This window comes from Pan paniscus, chromosome 4 (genome assembly GCF_029289425.2).
Source record: "Pan paniscus chromosome 4, NHGRI_mPanPan1-v2.0_pri, whole genome shotgun sequence".
In the NCBI taxonomy this organism is placed as follows: Eukaryota; Metazoa; Chordata; class Mammalia; order Primates; family Hominidae; genus Pan; species Pan paniscus.
Window position 1 is genome coordinate 114,618,392 of NC_073253.2, and position 23,245 is coordinate 114,641,636.

At 42.0% G+C, this 23,245-nt stretch overlaps 1 protein-coding gene across 3 annotated transcripts in view; it reads left to right on the top strand.

Moving 5' to 3' along the window:
• The window catches only part of TNFAIP8 (TNF alpha induced protein 8), a 127,761-nt gene that overhangs the window by 73,092 nt on the left and 31,424 nt on the right, over positions 1 to 23,245 (top strand). The window contains exon 1 of one of the 3 annotated variants that reach the window (XM_003826711.6): positions 15,656 to 16,205. The exons of the other annotated variants lie outside the window; for them this stretch is intronic. Coding sequence (XP_003826759.1) covers positions 16,175 to 16,205 — 31 coding nt within the window. The 5' untranslated portion in view covers positions 15,656 to 16,174. Of the gene's footprint in view, positions 1 to 15,655; positions 16,206 to 23,245 lie in introns of those variants that run through there. 3 annotated transcript variants of the gene reach the window in all.

The window sequence follows — 23,245 nt, forward strand, 5'->3', positions numbered from 1 at the left end:
ATTTGCAGGGTTTTTTTGGATAATGCTTTCTCCTCAGGGTACTCTCTCAACTTACTCCCTTCAGGAGTAATGAATAGTCCACCAGTGCTGTCTCTGCTTTCTCAACACCAGATCATTCTGCAACCTCTTGCAATTTGGCTGCTATCTCTAGTCATGTTACTAAGTTATCTTTCTCAAAGAATCTCCAGTGGTCACCCAACCATCATAGCCATTGGTCTTCAGCCTTCACTTCTGACTGGTTATTCTCTACCTGGGGGCATTTTTCTTTCTTTTCTCCCTCTCTTCCTCTTCTTTGGCTGGCGTTACTTTTTTCAGGAACCCTTCCTTCACGACTCCGTCCCTCAGGCCTGATTGAGGTACTTCTCCTATGAGCTTTCATAACACCTCCTGCTTTTCTGCTATTAAACTTATTGTACTATATTTTAATTAGTATGTTATGTTTCCTCCTCCAACCCCTTTCCCACCCTCACCCATGACTGGCTCTGTGAGGGCAGATATCATGGCTGTTGTATCTACATCATTGACCTTGTACCTGTACATGGTAGGTGCTCAATAAATGTTTGTGAAGTTAACAAATACATAAAGATGACATCTGAACAGTGACATCTACAGGTTCCTTTAGAGTAGACAGTGAATCCCTGGTTTCCTTCACAACCTTTGATTCTCCCTAGTTCCCATTCCCTAGACCTCCAATTAGAAACTGTAGAGGGGATATTAGATGCTATCAATAAAAAGTGACATCTGGCCCTGAGGAAGAAGACAGTTGTCAGGAAATCCTGCCCATTCATATTCAGCCACTTCATTACCAGGGAGGAACTCTGCATTGCTTGAACGAATAACCGCTACCTGTTCATAAAATGTGTGAAGTGGATGAGTTTTAAAGATTCTGACCATCAGCAGAATGGGAAGCACATTGTTTAGAAGACCAGGCAAGTGGGCTATAATGAATTGATCGTCATTATGAAGGAAGAACTTGAATATCTGACTGACCACTATAGAGAAATATAGACTTACAGTTAGAGGAACTGATATAGTATTGTGTATATTCAAAACCATGTAGGTAGTACTGAACTTTCTGGGTCATCTAAATAATTTTAAAAGTGGTTTTAACTATATGCAGTTTTACTTTTCAGATTTTAGAATGCAGTGTCCTTTCCCTTACCTCTGAAAACCAGACTCTGTTATATTCAGGGAGTTACATCTATTCTGTAGCTCTACTATGTATTGGGACAGGCTTTCTAGAGCATTTAAAAGTAATGTGAAATCCTGATCACATGCATCTTCTCTCTTGAAATTGGGCAGAAATTGTTAACTGGGTGTAAAGGCAATGAAAAAGCACAACTTTATTTGGCAGATTTAGTGAGCAAATGTAGGTTCCTATGTATGTTATAGAACAGTGTGATTAACAACAGTCTTTTTCAAAAAGTATGTTCTATAGCTTTCATGTAGTTAAGAGTAGATATTCTACATAATCTGTTTTAGAAATATTTTCATTGAAGACTGTGGGCTTTATAGCAGACCCAGTGCTTCCTGGAAGAGCTCTGGCTATGTGAGAAACAGATCTGATAGAAGATGCTCAAGCTCATTCCACATCAGTTACCCCGCTGAGACCTCAGCCTTAGACGTGTGAAGTGGAGCTCCTTGCCCTCCCCCTTGGCCACACCTGTTCCTCCTCTGGACTTCCCCTTTTCTATTAATGTCTGCCTCCCTCTTTCCCCAAGTCAGCCAAGCTCAGAGTTTCCCAATCAGGACTACCCTCTGACTTCCCTTACTTCTGTTATTGCCTGACCCCTTCTCTTTTTTTGACATGGGGTCTTGCTATGTTGCACAGGCTGGTCTCAAACTCCAGGGCTCAAGAGTTCCTCCCACCTCAGTCTCCCAAATAGCTGGGATTATAGGCATAAGCCACCACACCCGGCTGTTTTTTTTTTTTTTTTTTTTTTTTTTTTTGAGACGGAGTTTCATTCTTGTTGCCCAGGCTGGAGTGCAGTGGCGCGATTTCAGCTCACTGCAACCTCTCCTCCCTGGTTCACGCACTTCTCCTGCCTCAGCCTCCTGAGTAGCTGGAATTACAGACGTGCGCCACCACATCCGGCTAACTTTGTACTTTTAGTAGAGATGGGGTTTCACCATGTTGGCCAGGCTGGTCTCGAATTCCTCACCTCAGTGATCCACTCACCTTGGCCTCCCAAAGTGTTGAGATTACAGGCATGAGCCACCATGCCTGGCCACCCGGCTCTTATTTCCTATTCTGTTGGGGCATATGGCAGATTTGCCTTGAAGTATAATTTTGTGCTGTGCTCAGAGACACCATAGTGTAGAGAAAATATAGCGTGGAGTGAGGTCAGAAGACCCACAGTTACTCTCAGCTCACACTCAATCCTAGCTTACTGTGTAATCCAAGTTACTGTGGGCCAGCCACTTGATTTCTCTGAGGATCTGTATCCTTATCAGGAGCAAACAGAGTTAGTTATTCCCAAGATACCTTCCTTATAGGATTGTTATGAGGGTTAGTGGCAACGTATGCAGCAGCACTTCATGAGCTGGAAAACACCGCTATGCTGATACGTAGTAAGAGTAGAGGTATGTTCTATTATGTGCCTACAATTGTACTTAGCACATAATAGGTGCTTGATAAATTATGCTTATTATTTCTAGGATATTAAGATATAGCTTAATATAAGCGCATACATTGTTTGGTTCTATACTGGATGGCTGATTCAGAATTTGGGGCTATGGCCAAATAGTATACTTTTGTCTTTCTCTGATCTAATAACAAGATATTAGGGACAACTAAGGTGCTACCTTTTTACATTCACAGATTAATTTCATCCATTAAAAAACAGATGACAAAATTAATTACACATTGTGCAATGAGGGATCCCAAATTGGCTTTAGAAAACACAGTATGCTGTAAATGAAAACAGTCTCTGAAGGGAAGCTCACTCCTAGGAGACTTGCTTAATAGAATGTTTATCGCCTGCATGTCTTTAGCAAAGAGGTGTCTGGAATTCCCATCTGGGATTTATTAGTCTAAATATTCAGGTGGTCCAGTGCCGGATGTTAGTTCTTAACTTAAAGGAAACAAAGTTTCCAATCAGAGGATGGTGAGATTGCTGCTCTTTTACAGTGGGCAGCCGCTGCTGGTGTCTTGCTTGCCCTGGAAATGCCATCAACTGAAATGGAATTTTGTTCAATCCATCTTATTAATAGTTCCTAAAGCAATTGTGGTGGGTTTGATAGGTGGCTAGTAAGGTTGCCTCTGTAAAGATAAGCACAATCCATTAATTAAGTCTGGAGTCCACTGGACTTCTACCGGGGATGTTTGCATTTGCTCGGCACTCTGTTTATAAGGATGTCGAAGGAAGTGCGTCCATTCTGTGCATGTTGTAAAACAGAAGGTTTGCAGCTGTCAGATTTATTTCTTTCTTGGCTCCTTTTCTGACAGAACTTTTGTAAACTTGATAGGTTTATAGATTGTCGAAAATTACTAACCTCGGTTCTGCAGATGCCATGCAAATTTTCTTGTCTTGTTTTCTTTCTTTGAAGATAGCAGATATTTATGTACATAGTTTCTTGTAAGGTACTTTTTGGGGAAGAGGAGATTAAGATTATTCTTATATGCTATCATAATTCAGTATTATGAAATTATTAAATGATTATTTTATTAGTTATATAGTGCTTTGAAAGTGTCCAGCATGCATTGTATGCTCTAGAAAGGAGAACAAACAAATGCAAGGTATAATCTTGTGTTTTAAATAGCTTATGGAGCTGCCTCAGAAGACAACTAACATCAAGATTATCAACTTTAAGTATAGCACAAGTTCACTGTAGAAGTATAGGTCCACTGTGGGTTTCAGTAGGCTTTTAAGAGGAGTTGGGACCTGAGTATGGCTTTGGGTAGGGTAAAAAGCGGATATAACAGCTGAAAAAATAGACCAGCAGCAGCTGCCCCCGCTGTGTGACCACACAGGGTGTCATGATTCATCATAAGGTTTGTCTCAAGTAATTTCCAGTTAATGAAAACAAGTGTCAAAAATTTCTGAATGATTCCTTTTCAAACCACTCATATCTACGTGTGTGTGGGCGCACATTCATGATTTTGCCTCAAGTAGCATCATTCACACTCACTTGCATTGCCATTGCTTTCTTTGAGAGTGAGAAGTTGGTACTTCAGCTGGTGTATTAGTCTGTTTTGTATTGCCAAAAAGAAGAACCCGGGTAATTTATAAAGAAAAGAAGTTTATTTGGCTCCTGATTCTGCAGGCTATGCAAGCATGGCACCAGCATCTGCTCAGTTTCTGTTGAGGCCTCAGGAAGTTTTTCCTCATGGCAGAGGTGAAGAAGGAGCAGATGTGTCACACAGAGAGGAAGCAAGAGAGAGGGGAGGAGATACCAGGCTCTTTTAAAAAACCAGCTCTCGCATGAACTGATAGAGCAAGAACTCACTCATTACTATGGGGAGGGCACCAAGCCATTCATTAAGGATCCACCCCCATGACCCAAACACCTCTTATCAGGCCCCACCTCCATCACATTTCAACATGAGGCTTGGAAGGGACAAACATCCACACTGTAATAGCTGGCATCCTGGGAATGGGGCCTCACCCACAGCCTGTCCTATTGGTGTTGCCTTCATGGGTGCAAGGACTGAGGCAGCCAATTCTTGTGTGGCAGGTATGAATTAACATATTTCTAGCCTCAGTGAGCATTTGAATTTTCAACCCACGGTCTTGTTTAAGGGAAACTAGCTTAAAATCTGTTAGGCAATGCTAACTAGAGATGATGGCTTTACTGACTGCTGCAGGAATGGAGAGAAAAAAAGGCCAATCCAGGAAACATTTTGATGTGAGATTAGAAATAAGGGGAGACAGAGCAGCATAAGTCAAAGATAATTGTAAGGTTTGTAGCCCCCAGTGCCTAAGTGAGAAAAATTTATAAAGAAATGTAATATTAAGTACGGTTAATATTAAGGCTCCATCTGTGCCTTCAGGGATACCCCTAGATAGAGCGAGCCTAAGGAACCATTCAAGCAGACAGGTCCTAATGGCAGCTGGAAACATGTAGGCTAGAGCAGAGCCTTCCAAATGTTCTTGGCTCATGCACCCTTAGTGGTCTCAGTAATTTAGTGGTCTCAGTAATTCTTTTCATGCCATTTCTAGGACAAAAGAAATACTTAGCAGTTTCATTTGTTAAGTACTTAGTTCCAAACAACTTAGTATTTCTGTATTGATAACTTTGTAGTTGTACAAAATAATACATATATATTGAAATATTTAAAAATAATGTTTTTATGTTACTCTTCATTTCTTAATGGAATGTATGTACCTGTTGGGCATTGCATATATTGGTCAGGGTCTAATGACAATATAAAGTACACAGTAATTTAAAGGAAAGTTTAAAATAAAGAAGTATTAGCTAGGAAAACAATATGACAGTTCCTTAAAAAATGAAAAATAGAATTACCATATGATTTAGCAATTTTACTTCTGGGTATATACTCAAAAGAATTGAAAAGGCATCTCAAAGAGATATTTGTAAACCAAAACCCAAAAGGTGGTAGCAATCCAGGTATCCATCTACAGAAGAATGTATAAACAAAATGTGTTATACACATACAATGGAATATCACCCAGCCTTAAAAAGGAAGGAAAGTCTGACCTGCTACCATGTGGATGAATCTTGAGGATGTTAAGTGAGATAAGCCATCACAAAAAGACAAATACTCTTTAATTCCACTGAATGTAAGTTACCTGGAGTAGTCAAATTTATAGAGACAAAAAGTAGAATGGTGGTTGCCAGGGGCTGACAGGAGCAGAGAATGGCGAATTAGTCTTCAGTGGGTACAGAGTTTCAGTTTTGCAAGATGAAAAAAGTTATAGAGATGGATAGTGGTGATGATTGTACAACAGTGTGAATGTACTTAATTCTCCTGAACTGTATATTTAAAATTATTAAGATGGTAAATTTTATACTATATGTATTTTGCCACAATTTTTAAAAAATACAAAAGAAAACTGTTAAGAAAAAGAGAAATAGTTCACTATAATGGGGACTAGCTAATAGGAAGTAAAGAGAACTTTAAATAACAGAGGAATAGCAGATATAAGGAGCAGCCCCTACCCGTGGGCCGTGGGTCTGATAGAGCACCCAAACACATGCTTCTCTCTGCTCCAGACCTTGCTGGAGAGGTCATGGCCTGCTGTGGCTCCTGGGCTGGCAGAGAAGTCACTGGGGTGCTGTGCTGGCAGAACTCGCTAGAAATCTACCCTCTAAGATGCTGAGGAAAGCTATTCATGTGGAGGTCTTTCATTGGATGCACTCTGCTGCAAAATCAACCGAGAGGGATGCCAGTGGAAGCTGCTGGAGGCTGGGAGGTGCTGACCATCATGTTCAGCAGGAGCCAGTTGCTGAAGAAGGTGTGGATACTCTAGGAGCCATGCGTGTTTGCAGCAGCCTGCAGAAAGAGTGTACCAGAACCAGGAAGGAAAACTGCTTCTTTCTGTAATGTCTCTACAGTACTCTCCACTGATGAAGCTTAGAATGGTACCAGCTAACAAAAGAAAAAATATGTAAAGGTCCCTTCTATGTCTTCACATAGTGAGTAATGAAGGGTGAATTTCGAGCTGTGAGGCAGTAAACTTATTACAGTTCCTCAAACTTAGAAATTGGGTTGAATCCCAATACCCTAATTTCCTGTTCCACATCACATTTCAACTAATACTTGCCTTTTATCACAGCAACCACCAACAACCTAGCTTTGCAAAGAAATGACATCATCAAAAGGAAAATAACACAATATGTTAAACTGTGAATTCGCTTGAAATAGTCATTCATGCAAGCATCTGAGAAATGTTGTGTATTGCTTTGTTTCCCTCAAAGACAAAATATCCTGCACACCTCTGTGAATTTGCTGTAGTGCCCTGAGGTACACTGGCACATAATTTGGGGACCTCAGAACTAAAATCATGTCTTTTTCAGCAACTCTTGACTGCATCACTGTAACATATGAGATTGTAAGATGCCAATTTGGTTAAGACTATGAGTAATATGTAAAGTGAAAATTGTATGGGGTCAGTATTATTTTAAAAATCCTCTTAGGAAGTTACCAGGTTGGAGGCTGATATACCATCTCCTATTAAGTATAAGACTTACTCCCACTGTTTCCTTAGCATTGAAACAGGTTGCTATTTCTTTAAGACCAGATACTAGAGTTAGCATGTCTTTGAGGCATTTTGCTATGAAACAATACATTGCCTTAAACACAACATTCATTATCAGTGTGTGAGATGCTCACAGTGTAAAAGTCCATGCAGAGACTAGAGGGAGAGAGGGAACAGCAAATTCCCAGCTCCTTCTCATGCTTACTCTGCAGCATATAATCATTAGGGGGAATGGTAGCCAATGTACCCATTTAGATCATTTCTTTCTATCTGATATGGGCTGATTATATATCATTGAAATTGAGAAAATTAAACGGCATATGATGGGGCTTTGCTGAGTTCAGTAGTAAAATGTCTGTTGAAACAGACTTCAGATTGAAAAGGTTGGTGAATTTTAGATCTCCTGTTTGTACTAGGAAATTTATGGACTTAATATCATCTTTTTTAGGTAGGCTAGCACATTGTTCAGGTGAGCAGTTTCTCAGAAAACGCATTCATTTTCATGATGCCTACAACTTTGTGAATCATAACTAGTACATATTTCTGCAGCTCTTCTTTAAGGAGAGGCTGAGTACCTTAAATTTTGTAACCTGACCTATTCAAGAGGAGAAACTTCTGATGCATGCCTTTCACTGCTACCTGCAAAAATAACCTCCCATTTTCCCTGAAGCCCTGTTTGGATAAGTTCTGCTTCAGTTCACATTTTCACCACCTGCTGAGTTTTTCTGTTGAGTGTCAGCCTTGGCTACTCTCAACTGCAAGCCTATGTCAGCCTTTTCTGTCTCCTAAGCAGTCATCAGTTGGCACAATTGTTAATAGATTCTACCCATGTCAGAAACTCAATGCCAAAATCAAATTATGGCAACTAGAAGTGGGTTAGACTTTCAGATAGATCTCAGACCAGGAGTCTGTGGTCCAGATTCCACAAATGGAGTACTACATTTGTCTTCTTTGTGCATTTCACATTTCGAATTTTGTTCAGAAACTTGAATAAAGCTCTTAACTGCTCAAATACAGTCAAGTAGGGCCCGTTACTCAACCTGTCTTGGCATTGTTTTCTGCCCCCTTGGAGTGAGCACACTGAGGAGAAAGATTATCACTGGGTGTCTTGAGCAGAGCTGCTTGCTTCTGAATGCTCACGATAATCAATAGCAGATGTGTGGCAAGCACTGGAAAGTTGCATAACTGTCTCACACTGAATTCAGCTACATCAGCCAGGCGATGTGAGGGGTCTCCACTAGGTTGTTGAAAATAAAATTTAGTTAAAAACCTATGTTTATCTCATCACAAAATTATTTCCTTGCTGTAAGGAGTAAAGGCAGTGGTTAGAGTGGAAATAATTTGACAATTACTGCCCTTAGACTTGAATTTTAGTTTAGTATACACAGGAACTTTCTAACGGTTAGGATGGAAATGGAGTTGTTTTTTCAAGGAGGCTGTCTCTGGTAGTAAAGTTTGTCAAGGCAATTCTGGATGAATGTCTGTTGCCGGTGATGTGATAGGAGATTGCTTCACCAGCCAGGTAGAGGATTAAACAATCTCTGGCCGGGCACGGAATCTCACGCTTGTAATCCCAGCACTTTGGGAGGCTGAGGTGGGTGGATCACCTGAGGTCAGGAGTTCAAGACCAGCCTGGCCAACATGGTGAAACCTTGTCTCTACTAAAAATACCAAATTAGCCAGGCAGGGTGGCACATGCCTGTAATCTCAGCTACTCGGGAGATTGAGACAGGAGAATTGCTTGAACCTGGGAGGCAGAGGTTGCAGTGAGCTGAGATTGCACCACTGCACTCTAGACTAGGCAACAAAAGCAAAACTCCATCTCAAAAAAAAAAAAAAAAAAAAAGAATAGACAACATCTAAGGTTTCTTTCAAGCCTGAGTTCCACACTGTGATTTTTGATCCCTTTTTCTTTCTGCTGCTTTTCTGAAGGAAGGCTGAGGATGCCTTGGTCAGATGTGATGTCGTGCTGTCCTGGCCACCTCAGCCCCGCCTTTCCTCTTCTTCCTGGTGAATCCCTTCTATGGCCCCTCTCATGCTGTTTCCATGTTGACCCCACTCACCTGAGCACAGGAAAGAAATTCAGCCCTTTTGTTTTCCTTTTCCATTGCTAGACCACACACATTAAATTGCCACACCTATCTGGAATATTTACAGAGCCAGCATTTAGGGCCTCCATATAGACACTCTTAAACAATCTGGGACAATCTGGCCTTAATCATGATTATATTTGGAAAAGTGAAGAGGGGAACCTCATGATTTTCAGTGTTCCATCATGTTCTTTACTCATTTCATCATTATAACAACCCTGTTAAATAAGTGACGTCATTCTTATTGTACAGATGTGCAAACAAAAGCACAGAGAGGTTAAATGACTTTGCCTATTTTTAGAGGAAAAATGAAGAAATAATGAATAGGAAGAAAACCCATCTTAATGCAAATGAGGCACAGCCAGTGCTTGCTCCGCTGATGCGGGTGTCAGTAATCAGGGCCAGGTCTCCCAAATTGAGTCTGGTGTTCTTTTCCTTGCTCCTGGCAGCCCATATCCGATGAGGCTTACTGAACTTTTAATTAAGGTCCTTACTGAACTTTTGATTTAAAAAAAAGATTCATAGTTTCAGGCAGCTGAATAAATAGAAGCTATTGAATTTATAGCATATTTAAAGCATTGAATATCAGGAATTGAATGGCTTCAGTTTAAGGCTGTGATCAAATCATTTGAACAGAGAGATTTGACGATGGTTCAACGCTAGAACCATGGCCAGCCATAAACTCTATGGGGACCTCCCAATATTAGCAATCTTTGAGTTACTCCTCTGCAAAATAAGGGACTTGGATTTTATAGGAACAGTTTAATACAGTGAGAAGTCTGGATATAGGAGACAGGAGGCTTAGATTGCATTCATTGTGGTCTAAAGAACATTATTACTTAGTTTTGTGACCTTGAGCAAATCATGTAACCTCCATTTCTTTAATTACATATCTGTAAAATGAGTATGATGACCCAAGGGGGCTAATTTGGGAGTCTAAATAAAACCTAATACAAGACATTATTGCTAAGTACATCCAGCCCTCCATATCTGTGCATTCCATATTCATAGATTTGGCATCTGTGGATTCAATCAACGGCAGATCAATAATATTCTGAGGGAAAAAAAATTCCACTAAGTTCCAAAAAGCCAAACTTGAATTTGCCGCTACTATGTTGAATTTACGTGAATGAAGTGATATGTAGCCATTGTATTAGGAATTATAAGCAATCTAGAGATAATTTAAAGCATATGGGATGATATATGTAAGTTATATGCAAATACTTCACCATTTTATATGAGACGAGCATCTTTGGATTTTGGTATCCTCAAGGGTCTTGGAACCAATCTCCCACAGATGCTGAGGAATGACTGTGTTATAAAAGAAGGACCGTGGGTCATAAATTGTTCAGATAATATTTTCTGACCTGATTTGGAGAGTATGCTTGTGTTTTATCATCTGCTAAAAGCTTTTTAACAAGGAAGATTTCTTAGAAGAGAAATACACCTAGAAAGCCTAGGAAACAAGCACATCCCAGATGTATTATTGTCTCTCTGTGTGTGCTCATCTCCGATGTCAGCAATTCTTCCCATTCTCTCAGAATTAGGCACTCACATCCAGAGCATTAGTGAATGTGTAGAATTTATGGGAGAAGTCACTGGGCAGACTGAGGAGAGGGATTACCCATAACTTCAAACTCCCAGGACCTGGCCGCCAGTGGCTTTCTCCTTCCCTCATCTCCACACTCATCCTCAGCATCTTCCTCTCACATGGTTCTGCCCCAGCCCACATCAGCCTCCCCAGTCTTATCCCAGTGCAGATGGTCCCTGACTTACAATTTTTTAACTCTATGTGTATTTGTGTGTGTGTGTGTGTGTGTGTGTGTGTAGAGGGGTCTCTGTGTGTGTGTGTGTGTGTGTGTGTGTGTAGAGAGAGGGGTCTCACTCTGTTGCCCAGGCTGGAATTCAGTGTATGATCATAGCTCACTGTAGCCTTGAACTCCTGGGCAAGAGTGATCCTCCTGCCTCAGTCTCCCAAGTGGCTAGGACTACAGGCATGCACCACCATACTCGGTTAACCTTTTAAAAATTTTTTTGTAGAGTTAGGGTCTCTCTATGTTGTCCAAGCTGGTCTCAAACTTCTGGCCACAAACAATCCTTGCACCTCAGCCTCCCAAAGTGCTGGGATTAAATTCATGAGCCAGTGTGCCCAGCCTTACTCTATTTGTATTGTACTAAAAGTGATACACATTCAGTAGAAACTATACTTTGAACACCCATACAACCATTCTGCTTTTTTTGCTTTCAGTGCAGTGTTAAAAAGTTACCTGAGATAGTCAACATTTTATTATAAAATAGGCTTTGTACTAGATAATTTAGCCTAACTGTAGGCTAATGTAAGTGTTCCGAACACATTTTAGGTGGGCTAGGCTAAGCTATGGTGTTGAGTATGTTAGGTGTATTAAATATATTTTCAACTTATGATGGTTTTATCCTGATGTAGCCCCATCGCTAAGTTGAGGAGCATCTGTACTCAGCACTTAAGGCCACTTGAGGCACAGAGCTTGACCTTCTGCAAAGGTGTATAAATCCACTGTCATTTTAGCATCCCCTTTTTCAATTCTAGTATATACAATTTTCTTTTTTCTTTTTCTTTTCTTTCTTTTCTTTTTCTTTCTTTCTTTTTTTTTTTTTTTTGAGATGGTGTCTCACTCTGTTGCCCAGGCTAGAGTGCAGTGGCACGATCTCAGCTTGCTGCAACCTCCACCTCCTGGGTTCAAGCGATTCTTCTGCCTCAGCCTCACAAGTAGCTGGGATTACAGGAGCCTGCCACTGTGCCCAGTTAATTTTTGTATTTTTAGTAGAGATGAGATTTCACTGTCTTGGCAAGGCTGGTCTCGAACTCCTGACCTTGTGATCCACCTGCCTCGGCCTCCCAAAGTGCTAGGATTACAGGGGTGAGCCACTGCACCCGGCCATAAATACCATTTTCTTAAGGCTAAGAGAGCCAAATAACCTGGGCCAGGGAGAGGCCATGGAGAGATACCCACTTAGGCTTACTTGTGTTATGGAAGGGTAAATGTAAATGTGTCTGAGGATAATAGGAAGAACTCAAAGCCTACAGGCCTAACCAGGTGAGACCAAGACACAGATCTCTCCCGCATATGGGGAAATAGGAGTGACAGCCAACTTTTTATATAGATCACGGAAGCCTTCGAAGGCTTTCAAGGGTGTAGACAAAAATGATACAAGAGAAGTTGAAGAAGGTCTCAAAGTCAAATTGAAGGAAGCAGATTCAGCCTCAGCAGGATAGAAAAAAAAATGACCATTTTTGGTGACCTGAAGTTTTTGCGAACTAGAGGCTATAGGTCCATAACTAGCTTACAGAGGTGCTTCATATTTTTCACTGCAGAGAACATACAACATTCTTGAATGTAAGTGGAATATTTGATACCTCCTAATTAAAAGGTACCTTGTCTTCCCAGTTCTGCCGGCTGGCCTTCTAATTTGTGTGAGTCTGAAAACTCACTGATCTCCCCTTTTCTTAAAAGACATCTGGGGAGCTGTGAGCAAAAGGCCTAAAAGTCAGGCCTTTAAAAAAAATTCTTTTAACAGCTTTATTTAAGGCATAATTTGGAAAGAGATTTTTCTGCTGCCCTGTGATAAAGTTCAGTCGAGAGTTGGTGTTAATAAACCTTCCTTAGAACCAAGGTGACTTGGAAAGTTGAGTTCTTTAGGTCTGTGGTCAAATTAACAAAATTATGTCAATAAGCCCCAGGTGAGTAGGGTCAATTTACATATGACACACACAAATATTTGATTATACCTCAATGAATGAATAAACCTTCAGAATCTTAGCTACCATTTTCATTCTTCCATCTTGACACAAAAGGTGGGAGTTCCATTATTAGACACTTGTAGGAGTTCAACACAGTATTTAAATTTAAGTACAGTTTGTTATTAAATGAGAAGTGTTGCTAACTTAGTTGCAATTTTGTATCAGGCGGGCGGTAATAGTTTGTTGGTATGACTTCCATACATGTTGCCATGTGAAGGATGTTGGGGTGTTTCTTAAACATACAAGAATCAACAAGTCCCACCTACAGGAGATAACAAATCATTATGATGTACTGGACCATTATTCACTGGGGCTAAGAAGTAAATTATCCCCTTTTGAATAAAAGCACGGCAAAATCAAGATGACCTAGTACATATCTGAGAGCAGCAGAAGGCCAAGGGGAGCCCTAGAGAATCAGCTGCCCTTTGTCACCATGTTGCAGGGTAGGGGTATGGGGCAATGCAGCCTGCCCAGAGCAGATGGCTTTGAGGTTATACGGGAGACTGAGGAATGTACTTATTCACATAAAGCCTTTTAAAATAAGCTGAGCATTCATTGCTCTTGAGCTGAAACAGAACATTCTTCCCCAAGGTGACTGCTTGCTTGCATTTAAATACAAAAGAAGTTTCTCTCCAGGCTTCCTGAGGCCGATGGTGAATGTTCAAAGATCAACGAAGCTAACATGAATCTAAAATGAATTATAAGGCTGACGTGGGAGCGCTTGAACTATTCATTCAGCAGTTGTAAAACAAGTAGCACATTAAAGGACATGTATTTTAACATATCTTATGTGGTTTGTCCCCAGTTGGACTTGCAAAATGACATTTAATAAATATTTCTTGTAAGGGTACTTTCTAAAAGAAGAGAGTGAAAGTAATTCTGCTGTAGGCAGATTGGGCCTGAAATTTGGGTTGTCTGGATTTGCATAATCATCACCTTGAAAAGGTGTTGCTTTACCCCAATTATAGATCAGTGGAAGCTCTCTTGTGTAGCACACAGCCCTGGTGAGATCCCTTAAGATCTCTTGTGGACTATCTGTGGACATCTGGGTTGCAGTGAAGAAGGGCAAGGATAGATGGTATAGGGAGAGAGGGGCAGAATGTTGACTTGGGCAGGACAGGAAAAGCCACTTGTGACTGGTGAGGGAGCATTTCTTTGGGTTCAGAATCATCCTCATCTCAGTCTATCTCCCCATAAGTCTGAGATTACTGAGTGCAAGGTATACATATCAGCAGCTCCTGACTCAGGATGTGTGGCAGAGGGGACCATGAAGTTAACTGTGACTTTCGGAAGGGTGCAGTCTGTTACCCTTTCGGTGGCGAGGTCAGTTTCCGGGAGGCTCTGCAACACTGATATTTTCCAGATGTTTCTCCTCTTCTCCCTTCTCTGGCTGGCTATATCTTCCTCCCTTCATCCTGCTCTTTCAGTGAAATTGAGATAACATGTTAGAATCTTAGGCATGTTAGAATCTCTCAGCAGTAGGATGTGATTTAATATCTAGACCTCTTACATTAATATTTATAATAGCCTTCACTGCTTGTGAATAGCATAAGCACTCTTTTCTGTTCAAAGTCAATACTGAAATAAAACCCAAGAGTATCTTTTATAAAAATTTACTTTTAATGGTGCAATGGTAATAATCTATGTAGTCCTTATGGTTTTCAAATCCCTTTGTGCTTATATTACCTTATTTAATACAGACATAAATCTGTGAAGTAAGTAATAGTATTTTTATCTTCATTTTACAAATGAGGAACTGGAGGCTCAGAGAGGTTAATTTGCATAAGGTCATACAAATGATAAATGGCAGAACTGGATTTAAGTTCAGACTCCTTAAATCCATGTCTTTTGTACGTTCTTTTCACTAAATTTGCCATAGTGTTTCTATTGATTTTTGCCTATATAAAATCGGAAACAAAGAAAAAGAAACGAACTGGAAAATAAATTTGTCAAAAGAGTATATTTTTTTCTCATAATTTCCAAGCGGATCTTTCAGATATGTTATTTGAGGACTTTTTGCCTCAGACTGGCGATAAAACAAGTGTTCTACAAAATACCTCCATAAGACAGGCCTATCAGTGGCAGCTCTTGTCCCCGCTTTGCAGAAGGGAAAACCAAGGCTCCACAGAGCTAAGGGGACTTCCTCTCAGCCAATTTGTAGGGGCCTGTGGGCCAGACCCGGGGGCAGAATTGAGATCTGTTGTGAAGGCTGTCCGGCTTCTTTATTCTATCAGCATTTCAAATCCTGAAAACCTCCCCTTTGGCATTTTGAAGGAATTCATCCCCAGTTTTTGCTGGTAGCCGGGAGGGAACCGTGCTCTCCCCCTGAGGAAGGCCCTTTGGAGTAACTGCAGCAGTGAGTGCCCGGTCTGTGCTTGGAGTAACAGTGCTCGCCCGGGGCTATACTGAATGAGTAAGCAGCCCCGTCTGCTTTTACTGTGCAAAGGTAAGGGTGGAGGCCGCTCCACTTTCTTCAAAAGGCCCCGCTCTGGGACTTGTGAAATTGTGCTCTCTTAAGCTGGTCCTTGCAACCCCATGGACGATATCCATGCGACTTTCCTACAAAAATAACATACCAAAGCCGCTTTAAAATCCGTAATTTTTGGGGTGCAACACTCCAAGACAAAGTCAAATGGGCATCAAAAAATGTAATCCAAAAATACAGAGGCATTGGTTCTACCCTATATGCATTTACTATTTATGTAAAACTACAGTGTGCTCTGAGATGAGACTTTTTTTTCTTTTTATACCTTTTTTTCCGCCCGTCTGGTGCGTTTGCCGACGGCTCTTCTCGGCCCTGTGTCTCGGGAGAGTCGGCTGCCGTCTGGGCCTGCGCCCCACCTGCGTGCGCCCGGGCCGAGCCAGCCCCGCCAGGTCGCCTCCGCCCCGCTGCCGGCCCGAGCGCGCGGCTCCGGGGGCGGACTCCCGCCGCCCAGCTGACACGCGATTCGTCACTCTTGCAGAACTTTCCCCCTGAAAATCCCTGCACCAGAACCCGCTCTCCCGCCCCGGGGAGGTTTTGATTTTAGTGGCTTTCTTCCTTTTATTTTCCGTCGTGTGCGGATTTCGCTGCAGAGCGAACTTGCGGCTTGTCCGAGTACATGTGAGCGGTAATCGCCCCTGCAGCTGGTTATCCTGACACTATGCACTCCGAAGCAGAAGAATCCAAGGAAGGTAGGATTCTGGTTTCTCCTGGGGGCCGGCCAAGTTCTGCGGAGGAATTTGGAGGAAGGCAGTGGTAGAAGCGGATGGGAGTTTTAAAGTGAGCGGTGGGCACTTTGTCCGCTTGCCCTGCGCCTTCGAAGCCAAGTCGGAGCTGGATAAGCGGAGCCCGGGTCTCATCTTGGGCTCCCTTCTCCCCCCGCAGCCATTCAGAGGGGAGGGGAGGAAAAGTCGGACCTAGTTCAGCCAGCCCACTAAGTCTGCTTTTTAGCTTTCTCTGGAAACGAAAGAGCCCCACTTGGACTCCAAGAATGCAAAATGTGCTTGGAAAAGGGCTGCCTGCCTGCATCAGAAAGACTGAAAGCGGGATCCCTGGAAGAGCCCTGAGTGGAGTGTCCCTTGAAAAGGGGTTTCAGAAATTAGAAACGCTATATGTTTCCGGCTAAAAGGGGAAGCTGAGTGAGGGGAAGCGAAAATCTGTATTTGAGAAATAGATTAATGTTTTTTCATTGCTGGGTTTTCAGCAGTGAGTTCATTTCGTTGGGGGTTTGAGGGGGCTGAAAGATATGAGGGGGTCCTTGTGCAGCTTGAAACTGAGAAGAGTTTGTCTGTTTCTAACTTCGCAAAAGCAAAGGGTTTCATTTACTCCTAACAGAGAACGGGTGACAGGGCTGGAAAAGCTCCAACCAAAACACAATTATACGCTGGTGTTAGTTTGGGGAGTTTATTTGTGTGTGAGTGTTTGTATGCTTTGTTCCTTGAAACTTTATGTATACAAAAGTTCTCTTGTAAGTGGGGGGTGGGAGTGAGGGTGGTTGGGGAAAATTAGAGAGTAAGAGAGGAGACTATTCAAGATTGTGAAATATTCTTTCTTTTCATGTAGTCTCTTGGAAAGCTGGTTAATTTCAAGTCAATCACAGCAGTTCTGGCAGACAGAGGAGCAGCCCCATCATTTCTCCATTTGGTAGACACCAGTTAGGAAGAGCCCTTGAAACTTGTCCTCTTCTGCCTTTTACTGATTCCCCTCCCAGAGGAAAGCTTTGTGTTTCACCATGTAGTCTTTGTGGGCTCACGTTTACCTTATTATGCTGTGTGAGGGAAATAGTCAATAAAAAGGAGGTTTGTTTAATAGAAATATGGGGCTGGCATGAATGAAAAATGACAGCCAGGAGCATTGTTTTTGAGTTTGATGTGGAGTATGGGGGGAGTAATGCTTTCTTGCCGTGGCCTGTGTTCTGATGGAGCTGTGTGCTGATAGATGCTTTTCTTTTCTATGTCTTTATACCAGCAGTTTATTCAAAGTCAAAGGTAGTTGAAGGCAAATAGGAACCAGGCTGAGAGAACTCAAGGGTGAACTTCTGTGTGAATTACAAGTAGCACTTAAGCTGGTGTTTTCTCCCAGGTGTGTTTTCCCTGTCTTTTGGGAAAGAGAGAGTGGGAGAGAAAGTGGAAAAACAGTATCCCAAAGTGTGTATTATACATTCCCCTAGCAACATCCACAGTCTTCCCTCCTCGAGGGCCCAGCTCTCTGGTTTTAAGTTTGGAAGCAGCCTGCAAACTGGCCTATGAAGAGGTTAATGGGGCCCCTTCTGCTTGTTCCTCACCTTCCCTCCACTTGTCATCATTTACATTCTGCAGATCGGCCACAAATGATATGGCGCTCTGCTTTTTAAAGAAAGCCCAGAATGTTTCTTTTAAAATAATCTGAGGTAGTAGAATTTTAAATTGATAGCAATTAGGGTGGGATACTGAATAACTCTTGAGGGAGATTGAACACTTTATTAATCAGATAGAATCATATAGCTTCTGCCAGGAAATGAAGGATAGGTGTCTGTGTGTTTTGGGTGTGTTTTCTCCAAGGCTGGTTTATTGGCTGTAATCTAGAACCTTCTGGTTAGCTACCACCACTCAGATGTCGATGAAGCGAGCTATGTTGTGTAAATAACTCAGTTATCTTCTCTATCGTTACTAGTCCTTTTCCTCTTATACGTAGCTTTTTTTTTTTTTCATCCTGGTGAACTTATGTATCCCATTTAGTGTGAGATCACCATGAGTTCTTAAGAATGTCTGTATTGCAAGAAAACTGCCTTTGGATGCTTCATGCCTGATACGCTGTAAGAAGAGATACTTTTAAGTCATTTTTCTCAACTGTATTGAGAGACTAGTATACTTTGGGGTTGAATCTAAGTCCTTGGAGGCCAGCATATTTTTGCATATGCGTGAATGTAGAAGCAAATGACTGGGGATATTGTTAAGCCATCAGAGCTTAAAACATACTTGACTCTGTGCCAGGGGTGCTGGATATTTGTCCCCAGCCTATAGCCATCTCCTAAATAATTGATTTAATTTTTCCTGCTTAACAATGAATAAGTGATTGTGCTTGGGTATTAAACAGAGAAAAATAATCCAGGCCTTGCTTTATTAAAAACTGAATGAGTTTAAATTATTTAGAAATAGAATAAATAGGAAAGAAGGGGAAATGAAGGAAGAAACTCACTTTATTAAAAAGGTGACTACCATTAAAAAGAGGATATCAACAGTTTCCAGTGGATGGGGCTTCCTGAGGAGATAGGCTGATAGCCATGTATTTGGCATTTAGTTGTTTCCTGAGTAAATTGCTTAATTATGAAGTAGTTACAGTGAGTGGCAGTTGAGATCTCTGAGAATCTTCCTAGTGCTAAGCATCAAGGCATCCAGGGCTCCTTTGCTCTGGATGTTGAAGCATTGGTACCAGAAATTGAGAAAGCCATTGTTAAGGGGTGGGCAAGGTGTCACTTTGTGGGGACTTGGAAAAGAGTGAGGATTGAGTGGTGAGTGAGTCTGGCTCGCTCCTCCATTGCCCATAGTAGCCATTTCCCACCACCACCTCACCCAGTTCTTACTCTCATGCCTCACCAGGCCTGCTATTTCACAAAGAAAACAGTAGCCGTTAGATAACTCCCTCAACGTCCTGTTCCAGACTGACAGACTCATCTCCTTCCACATCTATCCTCCCTGTGTCTGTGGAACAGGTGTCATTCCTACTGCAGAATGCCCCGCCTTCCACCTTGGGCTCCTCCTACACCAGTCAGCCCATATCCTTCCTGGCTCCTTCTTTTCTGCATATAGAAGAACTCAAGCTCCCCATTCTAGGACGTTGGCACTTGCTGGTCTTCCTGCCCCAAATATCCTTCTCTCCACCTGACCTCCTTTTCTTGGTCAGCTCTTTAGAGAGGCTTTTTCTGAACCTAAACTCAGATCCCCTGTCGCCCTCTCTCAGAGCACCTGTTCCTTTCCTTGCTGGCTCTCCCCACACTGCTTAACATCTCTTCTAGACCACAAGCTCTTCAGGGAAAAACAATGTCTGTTTTATTCCCCGCTGTATGTCTAGGACCTACAGAGTAAAAGGTGCTCATTAAATGTTGTAGATTGAGTGAATGGTCTCCATTCTTTAAAGTTAATCCTTGGCAAAAAAAAAAAAAAGTTTAGTTGTTCCGTAGTGGTGATTAATATCCTCTTCTGTAATAAGAATCCCAATGATATTTTATAAGCTACCACACTGTGTAGTACTCTGTTTTAACCTCACATGGTGTGGCAGCTTATATAATATCATTCATCACTAAGGACTATTTTGTAAGTTTTCTCCCCTATTCCTGCCCTTCCCCAGCCTTTGCTTTGCAGAGGGAATGAAGAGAAAAGGAGGTTAAAGCAGTGGTTCAGCTCTGATGAAACCAAGGGGTATAGCTGACCTTGATGTCATACATAATGTAAAAGGTACAGCATATGCTCTTAAACACCGGACTTTGACGTGCTTATCTGTTTCCTTTTATGTAGTCATTAGGCTTGGAGTGTTGTGTGCTGACAAGGACTAAAAGTGGAAAATCCATTTAGAGATCTATCATACTCTCTCCTCTACAGTGGACATCACTTGATAACTTGGCATTGCCAGACACCTCCAGCTCTGTAAACTTAAATGCATTTGGAGCTTTTTTCCCCTCACTTCTGAAATTTTTATCATATTGAATATGCATCCTACCTTTCTTGCCCCCACATTACGCCATTGAACAGTCAGGATTATATGGATGGTTAAATTTCCTGCTCCTGACTGTTGGTGATCCAGGAAGTAGCCAAAAAGTGGGTGGGTGAAAGAGAATGCAGTAGAGCCAGAAAAACTCAGGACCCAGCGATTGCATTTCAGAACACTGCAGAATTGCTGGATTTACCTATAAATCATTTATTTGTCAGCATTTCTGTCTTTATGCTAGCAACTTGTAAGTCAGTGAGATTAGTGTGGTTATAGACCTGTCTTCATTTAGAGAAGATTGTTCTTTAAAACATAGTGTAAGCTGAATTAAAACAAAACCAAATGATATGTATATCTTTAATGTTTAAGGAAGGTCTGTAGTAAGAAGTCTTTTGTAATTTAAAGTGCCCTTCTCCCACCAAATACACATAGAATCACCATGATTTAGAGCTAAAAGCGACTTTGCCAATCCTTCTTTCTGACCTCTTCATTTTAGAGGTGAGGCACTGAGGCCCAGCAAGGTTATTGCCAAGCCCTTTCTATCCTCTTTAATACATGTTCTGCAAGCAAGGATTTTTGCAAACACAGGTTTTAGCATCCTGGGTATTTGTATGCACTCTCCTTGAAGTAGGACAGACCTAGTCTGTTTGTATAGTTGTCATTCACTACCTCTTGGGGGGATTTATAAAACGCAGATGAATGTTTAAACAAATGAAGATTTCCTGTTTCACCTTCTACGTGTAACTCAAGAGAATAAAACACGAGACATTGTGAAATAAAATTGAGCTCTGCAAGTAGATCCTATTAGATCCCGGATTTTGAAAGTTGTAGACCAAGTGAGAGGCAGGTAAACAGTGAGCTCACTTGTTTTCATTCCTTTGAGAATATCATTCAGGAAAAATTAGCTATTGAGGGTGCTGGTTGGGTACAGACACTCTTCCTTGGGGAGAAGGTATGTATGTGTGTGGGTGGGAAGGGAGTCAGCATTCTGACACAGAATGTGCTATTGCAAAAGCAGACATCCCACAGCCTCTCTTTCTCTGGAGCACATTGCAGCAGGCCTGGTGCACTCTGGGAGTCAGGACACCTTTCTCCGGAAACATTTGTGGGGCTGCAGCGCACTGCTCCCCCAGCCGCTGACCAAGATATCTGAAAGAGCAATTGCTTAAATTTTATTCTAAAAGTTTATAAACCTTGAAGAAGAGGTACAGGGATGTAGTATGTCCTGAGTGACTAACTGCTGAGTTGGGAGTAAATTGCCTAAGGGAGTGCTGCCCTGGGAATCTGTAAGACTGAGTAAAGCCTGTTAGTTAGGCTGGTATTTATATGGTTTTGAAGATGGGGGAGGGGAGGAGTTGTGTTTATGTGGACTTAATGATAATACATTCTCCAGCTTTGTAGTGAATAATAGTTAATTTTATAAGTAACTAGGAACAGAGTTTCTTCTAAGAAGGTAATGAAGCAAAGAGACTATAAGCAGAATTCCCTACGTGACTCTGATAGCTTTAGGTGCCTGAAGCCTCCAGACCAGATTTGTTGAAGTCAGGGTTGACTGTCAAGAAGTGAATAAGCAGCTCATGAATTTTCCTTCCAGTTTGACCTGCCATTTATGCTTGGTGCCAGCTCACCTGGCTTCAATATGTGTTTTCATGTGGCCTACGCAGCCAGGCTGAGAAGCTGGGGACCAGGGGTGTCCCCAGAGGCACAGGCTGTTCTGCCTGTCATGGACTGTCCAGTAGACTCCTGCTTCCAGGGTGCAGCCCCTCTCCCTTGCCTGCTGCTGCCTTCTTTGAGCCTCAGATACTCCTAACAACAAATGTTAACTGAGCTAGCACCTCCTCTGCAGGGCCTGGAGAAGCAAAAATGTGTGTGTAGATAACCCCATCTTCAGAGAGTTTTTGGTTCAGGGCATCACACACAGCACATGTGCATCCATAGTACAAAAATACATGATGGAGAGGGATGAGTACAGCTCAGAGGATCAGACAGTGGACCCTATGAAAGTCTAGAAGAGGGGGTATTCACCAAAAGTCATGATGGACAGGAGTGACTCCAAAGAGGGGTAACTTGTATTCCAGCTAGTTCCTTTAAGCAAATAGAGAAGAGAAAAGAAGTGTGATTGACAGGGAACCTACTTATGCTGTGTGCTGGGATCAGGAAGAATGTCTACAGAAGTGTGGAGAGCAGTGATCATGGTGGGCATTCGTGGTGATGTTGTAGTGGTACATGGGGCCAGTCTAGAAGCTGGACTTTCCCAGGGGGACATTGTATGTAGTTAACAGAGATAAGACCCTGTGAGTCAGGAGACTGATCCTACTCGTGACTTTGTTCCTGGTTGTCTGTGCAACCTTCAATAGCTACTTAATCTTTCTGAAGTTCAGTTTCCCCATTGGAAAAATTAAGGCTAGGCACAATGGCTCACACCTGTAATTACAGCACTTTGAGAGGTTGAAGGAGGTGGGTCAGTTGACCCCAGGAGTTCAAGACCAGCCTGGGCAACAAAGTGAGACCCCCCATCTCTACAAAAAAAATTTAAAAATTAGGCACAGTGGAATGCACCTGTAGTCCCAGCTACTTGGAAAATCAGGAAGATCATTCGAGCCCAGGAGTTCAAGGCTGCAGTGAGCTATGGTCGTGCCATTGCATTCCAGCCTGGGTGTCAGGGCAAGATTCTGTCTCAAAAAAAAAAAAAAAAAAGAAAAAAGAAATAGGATGGTTTTCAGCTGGATGGAGGAGGGCAGATGCAAAGTAGTGTTTTAGTAATGCCAAGCTGGCAAGAACCATGAGTTGATCTGGAGGGCAAGATTGAACCTGAGTATAAGGAGCCTCGCCAAGAAAGTGTGAGAGTAGCCAGTCACAAAGGGAGAGTTGATTCCCCATATGTAGTCTCTGAGGGCAAGACTGTAGGGAAAGGAGGGGATTGGGCCATGGATTTAGCTTCTGAGAACATCCACTTTTACAAAGGAGAGAGGTAGATGGAACCAATAAAGGAAATAGAAATGGAGTAGCTCAAGAGGTAGGAAGAAACAAGGAGAGCATGGGTCCTTGG